This window comes from Lolium perenne, chromosome 2 (assembly GCF_019359855.2).
Source record: "Lolium perenne isolate Kyuss_39 chromosome 2, Kyuss_2.0, whole genome shotgun sequence".
Lineage (NCBI taxonomy): Eukaryota > Viridiplantae > Streptophyta > Magnoliopsida > Poales > Poaceae > Lolium > Lolium perenne.
In genome coordinates this window covers 57698484-57709472 of record NC_067245.2, presented here as the reverse complement: position 1 = coordinate 57709472, position 10989 = coordinate 57698484, and the positions used below count along the sequence as shown (strand labels likewise).

At 51.5% G+C, this 10989-nt stretch overlaps 1 protein-coding gene across 1 annotated transcript; it reads right to left on the bottom strand.

The window, feature by feature from the left end:
- Window positions 1–7067: 7067 nt before the first annotated feature.
- LOC127322867 (uncharacterized) lies at window positions 7068–9768 on the bottom strand. Its single transcript, XM_051351285.2, has 3 exons — window positions 9610–9768; window positions 8490–8571; window positions 7068–8220 (listed from the first exon to the last, which is right to left on the bottom strand). Exons 1-3 carry the CDS (start codon window positions 9619–9621, stop codon window positions 7406–7408), a joined length of 909 nt encoding a protein of 302 aa, XP_051207245.1. The 5' UTR covers window positions 9622–9768; the 3' UTR covers window positions 7068–7405.
- Between the last annotated feature and the right edge of the window lie 1221 nt (window positions 9769–10989).

Sequence of the window (10989 nt, the reverse complement as noted above, 5' to 3'; positions counted from 1 at the left end):
TTGTCCTCATAAATTCGGTGCTTACAAGCTTACCTATGTTCATGTTATCTTTTCTTGAAATTCCTAAGGGGGTAAGAAAGAGGCTTGATTATTATCGTTCTCGGTTTTTTTGGCAGTCCGATGATGATAAAAAGAAGTATAGATTGTCCAGGTGGAATATAATTTGTAGACCCAAAGATCAGGGGGGTTTGGGAATCGAGGTACTTGAACTGAAAAATATGTGCTTATTAAGTAAATGGTTATTCAAGTTATTACATGAAGATGGGATGTGGCAACAGATATTACATAATAAATATATCAAGAATAAAACTTTAGCACAAATTGAGGCCAAACCCACGGATTCTCCTTTTTGGAAGGGTCTCATGCGGGTTAAACATGAATTTTTCAAAAGAGGAGCCTTTAAGGTTGGAAACGGAACGAGAGTACGCTTTTGGGAAGATAGTTGGCTCGGTGATCTTCCACTTTCTCTCCAATATCCGTCTTTGTACAATATAGTCCAACGGAAAAATGTGCTAGTATCTACAGTTTTGGCCGAGCATCCTCTTAATATTGGTTTTAGGAGAACGCTTAATGTATATAAGTATAATCTTTGGTTACACTTATGTCAACGGCTAATGAATATTCAGTTAACAAATGAACCAGATAAATTTATTTGGAATTTAACTGATAGTGGATTATTCTCTGTTAAATCTATGTATATGGATCTTATGAATGGTCATACTAGATTCTTACGGACATATCTTTGGAAGATTAAAATTCCTCTTAAAATTAAGATATTCATGTGGTTTCTTAGTAATAAAGTTTTGCTTACAAAGGATAATTTGGTGAAGAGAAAGTGGACAGGAAGTCAAACATGTTGTTTTTGTAACAGTAATGAAACTGTGGATCATTTGTTTCTTCATTGCCCTTTTGCTAAAATTGTTTGGCGGATGATATATTTTGCTTACAATATTCCACCACCGACTAATGTAACTAATATGTTTGGTAATTGGTTAAATGGTGTTAAAAAAGAGGATAAGGCTCATATACGGATTGGTATTTCGGCAATATGTTGGTCTATTTGGACTAGCCGAAATGATATTATTTTTAACAGACAGAAGGGAACAAATTTTTTGCAGGTTATTCTTCGTGCGGCGCAATGGATACAACTATGGGCGTATATGCTTCCGGAGGACCAGCGGGGTATTATGGATACTGGATGCAGCCGTCTGCTCAAAGTCACGCAGGACTGTTATTTCCAGGCTACTGGATGGCGTCATATTAGTAGGATTCGAGATGGCTAGCTTTATATACTTTTCACTTTTAGCTGGTTTGTAGTGTTGCACCTTTGGCACACTTTCATGTGTAATAAGTAATCTTGTCTACATTACTTTTTTAAATAAATGGCTGTGTGCATCGCTTGATGCAGAGGCCGGGGCATCGCACCCATATCGAAAAAAAAAATTAATCTCGAAAATAAAACTAAAACATTTATTTTGTGACTTGAAAATCAATATGCATTTAGGCATCGCCGTATTGATCAGGACATGCCACCCAAATTCTTTAGAATACAATCATTATTGATCAGGACATGCCACACATATTCTTCACAACTTAGCTGACAAAGTGACAAGTGAGAACTGACGTGCTGTTTGTGTGCTACCGTCACATGGATTTGATCGAGCGTAATGATCGGAACACATTAAGGATTAAAATTAAGAGTGGTCAACCTGTCCCATCTAAATTTACACTTAGCTACTACTTTTTTTTTCGATAAAGGAAGTATATTAATATCAAGAGATATCAATTACACCCAGCTTCTGCAACAACGCACCACCCTAATGGCACTACGGATGCACACAGCCAAAAAAAGGAAAAAAAAAACTAAGAAACAAAAGTCTCGCTACAGTATCTCGGGCCTAACAACAGCAATACATCCACCGCCATGACAACACCTGAATTACAGACTCTCCAAAAAAACGACGCCTCCAAGAAGGAAACAATGCTCAAACACCGTCGTCGCCCGATCAAAGATCTTAAGTTTTCACCCTGAAGATAGTGCCCGCTCTCAAAACAATGCCTCCACCGAGGTCATTGCCAGGCACAACCAGTTAAGGCCAGACCTTGGGTTTTCACCCTGAAAGGTATGACTCTGCACTTCACCTGTGTTGTCGCCCCCACTTTCATACCGCTGTTGTGAAGCCCGGAACACCAAGCAAGCCCCTCAACAGCGCGGAGACTTGAACCTCCCTTAGCTGGTCCTCCCCTCCGGCCTTCATGAAATTCTCTTCTTCCGACTTTCATCATGGATCCATAGTCACTTGATGTCAACACAGAAAAAGAGCTTCGCGCCGCTCCCTCCAGAACCAAACAGTCGGAATAAATGCATGGGTGCGCACGACCGAATACCTCCGATCCAGCAAACTCCAAGCAAAGCACTGTTACATTCGCCGGCGGAGCCTTCCGGAACTCAACCCACCGGCCAGATCACGAGTCTAGGCCTCCGGTAGGTCCTCCTCTTCACGCAAGAGAGGCCCTAGGACCGCCGCCTTTATTCAGGTCGGACCCCCACGTTGGCGACCATCCCGGGCTGGCCAATCCAACCTCCACCGGCGACACCAACGCTGGCTTCCATGCTCCTCCATCTCACCGGATCGCGTGATAGATCAAAGATCCACCACCACCAACCGCAGGCCGGCCCTCTCCGGCGAAGAAGAGGCCACCTCCTCCGTCGAACCCAAGGGTGCTGCCCCGGGCGCCCTCGTGTCACCGAGAAATCCCGAGATCGCCTCCACGCACCGATGAGAGGTGGGGGTGGATGGCATGGCGCAGACCGAGGGCCTAGACGCCGCCCACCACCAGCCCCGACCGGAGTGCTGCGAGAGCCGACGGGAGGAGGGAGACCGCAGCGCCGCCCATCCCAACCGTGCCGGCCAGTCCGCCAGGGGACAACCGACGGGAGGAGGAACGCCGCCGTCGTCGCCCATCCCAACCGCGCGCCTGCTCCGCCATGCGTCAAGGAGGTGGGATCCGGCCGTCGTTCCCCACGCAGCGACGAGGAAGGGCCCCCGCCGCTGCCACGCCTCGAGGGACTTTGCCCCAGCGGCGCTACCGGCAGCGGCGGCGGAAGGTGGGGTGCGGGAGGGTTAGGGTTGGGGTGGGTTGGGTTGGTGGATATCACTGCTACCGTCTGAATGAAAAGAAACAATGCTTGGCCCCAAGAACTTACTAACAACTCAACTTTTCTATTCACATGCACATCTCAACTCTTGTGATTGATTTGTTATGTGATTAGGCATACCTGATTCATAAGACAAATCAAACTGGCCAACCAATGAAAAAAAACACATTGAACATACATGCTCTTAAAGCATTTGGTTCAATTTCGATTGATTATATATTAAGACTGAAAAACAACATCTATGCACGCATATTGATCAGGACATGCCACCCAAATTCTTAAGAGCTAAACTGATATCACCGTCCGGTGGGAATACCTCTTTGACTTGCTTCAAAGAAGGGGCTTCCCTTGCCGCTTCCGAAATTGGATTGCGGCGCTCCTCAAAACTTCTACTTCGAGGGTCCTTCTCAACGGGATTGCCGGCACTCCCATAGTTCATGGTCGTGGGCTACGCCAAGGCGACCCGCTCTCACCGCTTCTCTTCGTGATAGCCATTGACCCGCTCACGCAAATCTTGGAACATGCCACCAATAACGGCCTCCTCCACAAGCTCCGAGGTCGCGGGAACATCCTTAGGACATCGCTATATGCGGACGATGCAGCCGTTTTTGTGGCGCCCATCAAGGAGGACATCCAAAACTTAGCAACCATTCTTGATGGCTTTGGTCATGTGACCGGTTTATGCACCAACTTCCAAAAAAGCTCGGTGGTTCCAATTCGGTGTAGCCAAGTTGATCTTGATGAGTTTCTTTCGGGCTTGCCGGCGTCACGTGCTTGCTTCCATTTGAAATATTTGGGGCTCCCACTTTCGGTGTGGTCCCTCAAGAGGGTGGATTTCCAAAACCTTGAAGACAAGTGCGTCGGGAAACTCCCAACTTGGTGTGGGAAACTTGTTGCTACCGCCGGCCGCGTGACTTTGGTCAAATCCGTCATTGCCTCGCAAGCTACCTATTATATGACACCTCTTATGCTTCCCCCGGGCACTCTAAAGTCCATCAAAAAAATTGAAAGGGCTTATCTTTGGTTCGCCAAGGACACCACGACGGGGGCTAAATGCAAGGTCAATTGGGAGAAGGTGTGCCGCCCCAAGATGTTTGGAGGGCTTGGGATTCTACACATGGAAAAATTTGCAAGGGCCCTTAGGCTACGGTGGCCATGGCTAGAGTGGAAAGACCCCGACAAAATATGGGTAGGCTCCGGGAATCCTTGTTCTATGGAGGACATGGAGGTGTTCTATGCATCAACTTCTATCACTATTGGCAATGGGCATAAGGCCCCGTTTTGGCACTCTCCATGGTTGGACAATAGGAAACCAATTGAGATTGCCCCTTTAATCTTCGAAATCTCCAAGCGGAAGAATCGGAAAGTCCACCATGCCTTGTGCAACAATAATTGGGTGAAGAAGATCGATTTGGAGAAAATCAACAACATGGAGCAACTCAAGCAATTTGTGGAGCTATGGGTCCTTCTTGACAACTTTCAACTCCGGGAGGATGTGGAGGATGACATAGTTTGGAAGCTTACGGCAAGTGAATACTCCTCCAAGTTCGCGTATGAGGTTCAATTCCTTGGCTCCATTGCCTCAAACATGAACAAGATGGTGTGGAAGGCTTGGACGCCCCCGAAGGTCAAGTTCTTTGCTTGGCTCCTCATGCAAAATAGGATTTGGACGGCGGACCGTTTGCAAGCTAGAGATTGGCCAATTGTGACCGTTGCCCGCTTTGCAACCAAACTCTTGAGACCGTTGACCACCTCTTCATCAAGTGCCGATACACCGATCGGATTTGAGTCGCCATCAAGGAGTGGATTGGCATTCCATCCATCCATCTAACACAATGGGCCGGCCTCTCCATTGAGCATTGGTGAAACATGATGGCGGGAGGCACCACTCCTAGTAGGAAGGCTATCTCCTTTTTTTTTTTGAAACGAGGCAAAAGACTTGCCATTTTCATTAATAAAGAAGAAGTACAGAATTTGGCCAGTTTATTAGCGGAAAACCGGCCGAAAACCGAAACAAGTGCCCCGTCGACCGTCATGGAGCACGACCGCCGCAGGGACACAGAGCCACCCTGGCAACCCACACAAGATACACAGGCCGCCGAAGCGAGAAGTCATCGCGGTTGACCTTCAACGTCATCGTCATCACTCTTCAGCGACTCCGACTTCACCGAAGAACCAACCACCAAGACCTCGCCGAAGCGGCACCGTGAAGCTCAAGCCGGCCAACGCCAAACAAGCGACTCCTCGTGAAGCAACAGACAGCTCCGACTCTGATGACGAGCTCTGAAGAGGATAAGCGCAAGACCTGCGCCGAGGAAGATCATCGCCAGAGGGCCACCCTGCAGGTCATTGTACGCTGCACAAATGAAGACTCTCGACAAACCATAGCAGCTCCGACTCCACCGCAAGCGAAGCGCAAGACAAAGAAACTCGGACGCTCGCCGAAGCCAAGGTCTTGACGCTACCAAACCATCGCTCAACACCGCCATCGTTGCCACACAAGCCACCACACGGACCTCACACATCGCCGGCCACCCGCCGCGATGCCGTGCGAGTCCAGCCTCAGGAAAGCACGCTGGGGAACAAAGTCTTCAAGACGACGCCCCCAAGAGGGAAGCGACGTGGATCGACGCCGTCGTCCGGCCCTGCACAACACGGCCTAGGCTTTCGCCCGAAAACTATGCTCCGGGGGCGGAGGAGGTCGAAGGCTCCATGAAGGCCCCCAAGAGGATAGCGACATCCGCAGCTGCCGCGCCATCAGCTTTCGCTCGGAGCAGCCGAACCTCCGCACTCCCACGTTGTCGAACGGAGATGAGGGAGACCCACAACACCGCCGGCCTGCGAACCACTGGCACAAGCACCTCCCACGCGGCGACGACGCCACACCACGTAGGACCACCAACCTCACCGCTGGCAGGAACCGACGGGCCAGATCGAACCGAGCCCGCCACGGTCAGATCTGGCACCTCGGGAAGCCGCCGCGACGAGCAACCAGCAGCAACCTGCCGACCACCACCCGCAGAGGAAGAAGCAGGGGAGAGGGGCCGCCACCCCGCCCACCCTCGCCGGATCGCAGCAGTGGAGCCGCCGCGTCGCCGCCGCCACATCCGGGAGGAGCCGGAGCTCCGCCCGCCGCGCGCCGCCGGACCACCGGGGCGGAGGGGGCCGAGCCAGGCCGCCGCCACGCTGGCCGAGCCGCCGAGGCCGAGCTAGGCCGCCGCCACGCCGGCGAGCCGCCGAGGCCGAGCCTTCTCCCACCACCGCGGGCTCCCGCCGCGCATCGAGGCCGTCGCGCGCGCGAGAGAACCCCGCCGCCGCCGTCCTCCAGCGCGGGCTTTGCCCGGTGGACTCCTCCGGCGGCGGAGGGAGGGAGCAGGGGAGGGGGGCCCCGGCGGCGGCGCTCGCTAGGGTTCCCCCGAGCCGCCCAGGGAGGACGACGCGGGGGTCGCGTTTACATTTCCTCTGTTTCGAAGGCTATCTCCTCGCTCACTCTTCTAATCACATGGAAAATTTGGAATGAATGCAACGCGAGGGTCTTCCGCAACAAGCATACACCCTCTCATGTTTCTATCGACAAGATTAAAGCCGAGGCTAGTTTGTGGGTTAGGGCGGGTGCCAAGCATTTGTGCAACATCATGCCGGGAGAGTAATCCCTTGTAATAACTTTGGTTACTTTTGTAAAACTCTTCTTAATTAATAGATTAGGGCAAAGCTTTTGCCCTCGTTTCAAAAAAAAAAAAACTGATATCACCCACTATTGATCAGAACATGCTCACATGTCACACAGAATTTTATCACTCATCATTGATCAGGAGCTGCCACACAAGTTCTTCAGAACTTAGCTGACAGGTGAGAACTGACCTACTGTATTGCACTAGTACAGTCACATGGATTTGATCGAGCGCAATGATCATAACATGTCCATGTTCAATATCAAAATTAAGAGTAGTCAACATGTTCCATCTAAATATATACTTAATCACTACTACTAGTGATCCATATTTGTTTATGACAGCCACGAAAGGAAACCAAGCTAGGCTCCAAGAACATAACAACTCACTCGACCCTTCTGTTCACATGCACAACTCAACTCCTAGATAAACAAAAACGAATGGACATAAATTAACAAAGAGACGTCGACAGAAGAAGAAGAGCTTGGGATTTTTCATAACACGGGCCATGATCATGAGCGAGTGGAGAGTGACCGCACACACTGATTGCCATGTCTGTCCATGGCATCGACCATCACATGACGCTGCACCCGGCGTTGGGGTCCTCGCTGCAGTACGGCTGCTGCTGCTGCTGGTAGTACGGCTGCCGGTTGTACCAGCCCTGGTGGTCGTGCACCGGCACGCCGTAGTACCCTCCCGGCGGCGCCGGCTTGTAGCACGAGGCGCATTGGCAACCCCTGCCGCATCCGCCGCCGCCGTAGTAAGATGGCTGGCCGTATCCCGCCGGGTCGTAGCTGTAGCATGACATGGCACCCGCCGGCGCTGGCCAGATGGACGGCACGGCCACCCCCTGCGCCGCTGCAGCAGGCGGCGGCACCATCATAATCGGCTCGCCGCGCGGCGGCTGGGGCCCGCCGCCCTGCCCGGCCTGCTTGGCCTGCATCATCTTCTCGAGGAGCGGGGCGAGGTCGGCCTTGGTCATGCCGGGTGGCAGCGGCGGCATGCCCTTGCCGGGCTTCGCGTCCGCGGCCGGGGCCGCGTCTACGAACTTGACCTTCTTCTCCGGCTTCTCGTCCTTGGGTTTCTCGCCTCCGTCCTTCTTGTCCGCCTTCTCCGGCTTGCCGCCGTCGTCCTTGGCCTTCTCGGCCTTGCCACCGTCCTTCTCGGCTTTGCCACCGTCCTTCTCAGCCTTGCCGGCGTCCTTGGCAGCCTTCGGCTTCTCGCCACCCCCACCGTCCTTGGACTCCTTGCCCTTGACATGCAGCTCCCTGATCACCTTGCCAGCCTCAGAGCAGAGCTTCCTGCAGAGCTTCTCGGCGTCGAACGGGCCGGACACCGTCACGGCATTGCTCTTCTCGTCGAAGGAGATGGTCTTGATGTTCATCCTGTCTGCACAAGCACAAGCCAGCCATGCACAGTCAAGTTTTTTTACAGCTTGTCCCTGGCTCACGGTAATTTCCCCGACACGTGGGACCAGCCACGGGTAAAATGCACTACCCACGTGTCAGCAGGGGTTACAGGGCTCTGCCACGAGAGAGGCCAGGCAAGTGGTGTGCGCACACAGTGTGGGCAGAGCTAGCTGGAATATAGCTTCAGTCTCTATCTGCATTGGTGATTGACTGATTGGTGATTGGTGATGGCAGTGAAGTCCTACATACCTTGGATCTTGCAAAGGACCTTCCTGATCTTCTTGTAGCATCGCGCGCATTCAAGGTCAACTTTGAGGACAACCGTGGAGATCTGCGATGAGATCGAGGGGGGATTAAATGGAGGTAAACGCAGTTGAAAGTTCAAACGAGTATTAAAAGTAGATCCAGGAGTGACACTCGTAGCAGTACTTGACAATTCTTAATTCAGAGTTAACTGAACCTAATAACAGTTGTAGTACCAGGTGAGACTGCTTCCAGAAGGGCTCGCTCACATGGTCAGTTATAGTTGGAAGTGCTTAATTTTGTCCTTAGAAGGGAATCAATTGAATCTTATTCTTCAGCCAGAGCGTTACTTAATGTTTTGTTAACTGTCTACTGGGACTATAACCGATGAACTGTCCTAATATTGAATAATATTGGTGAAGGGGGTTGTTTATCTTTGTAGGATCAAAGAAGATCGTTTCTTCACAAATTCAGTGGGCAAACATGAACCGGCACACATGTAATTTTGAGTGGAAAGAAACACACATTTCTCATTGAAAACAGTTGGTTTTAGTGCTCGGAAGTTTACATAGAAAGGTGAAGGTGACACTAGGAGCACTGAACTTTTGGAGTGTCAATCAGAAAGAAAAATTATGTGGAAAAATACAGAGGAAGAAAAGACAGCGTGGCTTCTTCATTTTCCCAGGAAAGCGGTTGGTGAAAAGGAAAAATCGGAAGGAAAATAAGGCAAGGAGCCAGGGTCAGAGTCAGAGATTTTGCTTGCTACGCACTTCATTTCGTATGGCATTTCCGGTTTGAGTACTGGGCACTTCAACGACCTGTGAAGCTTGAGGCAGGAACGTCGCCTCCATGAAAGCTACAAGCAAATCTCTAACTGACAACCTTCTCTATCGAGTACTATGACAGTTTGTTTCGGAACTAGAGGAACAACAGTCATTTTCCGAACGAGAGAGGAGCTAACACTGAAGGAAGATCACAGATCAGAATCCAAAACTACAGAAGGGGGCCCTGTAAATTTACTCGCCGGACAGGGCGTGGACGTTTGGACTGAAGAAAATTCAGACACCATGAAGAAATCGAAGCATCAGTAACGAGGAAGGAATGGTCGGTCAGCGAGCGGTGTTACCTTGTCCGCCATATCAATGGCGCCGCCGGAGGCGTCGTCGGCCGTCACCTTCTTCGATGGAGCCTGGGCTCTGAAGACTGAAGAGAAGTGGAGGAGGAAGAAGAAATGGATACAGGAGAGCGGTGGTGGGTGCGGCGTTTTAAACACGGCGTCTGGAGCACCAACCCTGGGTGGCTGGCTGGCGGCACACCGACGAGCGGGGCCATCCGGTCATCGTAATCCTTTTGACCCGACCCGTATGAGCTAGCTGTGCCGCATGTGCGAGCATATTGTCAGTCGGTGGGCTGTGCCTCTCGTCCCTGACCCTGCGCGGCACTTCAGACCGGCTACCACATACACTACGACGTCGGTCGCTTCTGGAATCGGAAATTTTTATATGGAGAGTGACGCCCGAAAACGTACAAGAAACTCATAATGGTATCGGCTGCTCCACCTGCCTGAGTTTATCAGTGTGAGTGAGCTAGTAGTGATGTGCGCTGCGTTTTGTTGTCTAGCCCTGGTGCTGGGGAGGAGAGGGTCCAGACACGGGTGCATGCGCGCATACGGCCACGCATGGCGAGGCGGCCGCCGATGTTGACACCGCACCGGCGCGTCGGGACACGCTCCCCTCGCCACGCCGACGCTGCGCCGTGGAAGTCGCCGCCCGCAACCTGTGCATGCGCCCGGTCGAGAACGCGCCAAAATGGCAGTAGAATGGAGGTGACTCGAGCGCCATGTCAGCCAGAATCAATGGAAATTTGAGTATTTCACCTTCACCGTAGACTCCCGGTGCTCTAGGTGCTGAGGCAAAGGGAACGCGCTTCAGGTTTCTTCTTGCACAATTTGGGTCTGGAAAATCGGTCTCTGTTTCTTTCTTACTGCATGTGGTTGAGCATTGCGCATTGGTTTAGTGGCAGTGGACGAGAGATGAGGCAAACGTGATGGATTAGGCCACCAACTAGCTAGCTACAGAGATTAAACAATGGCGGCAGAACGTTGTTGGTAGTGCGTATTCTGATTGATCTGGGTACGCATGGCGATCGGGAGCAGGCGAAATGGCCTTTTCTCCTCCTCCAAAGTGCTGCACAGCTCATGTGCCATTCATTCAGGGTGCTGGGCAGGCACACCCAAAGGAAACTATTGGAACCTTCCTATGTCATTGCCAAGTAACCTCCTTTCTTTCGGAGCAAAAGATATGCACCAAGATGCATGGTCACGACCCGGAACGAGCGCAGCTTCGGAATAAAAAATTTAGGACATAAATGACGCTGCGCAAAATTTATTTCTTGTCTAATAACGACTAGGCAAAACTATTTCAAAACCTGGCATCTAGGTTGAGCAGCAACACTGGAGCACTATTGGTACTTGGTAGTACGGCGCCACTGCCCTGGGGCCGGCCTA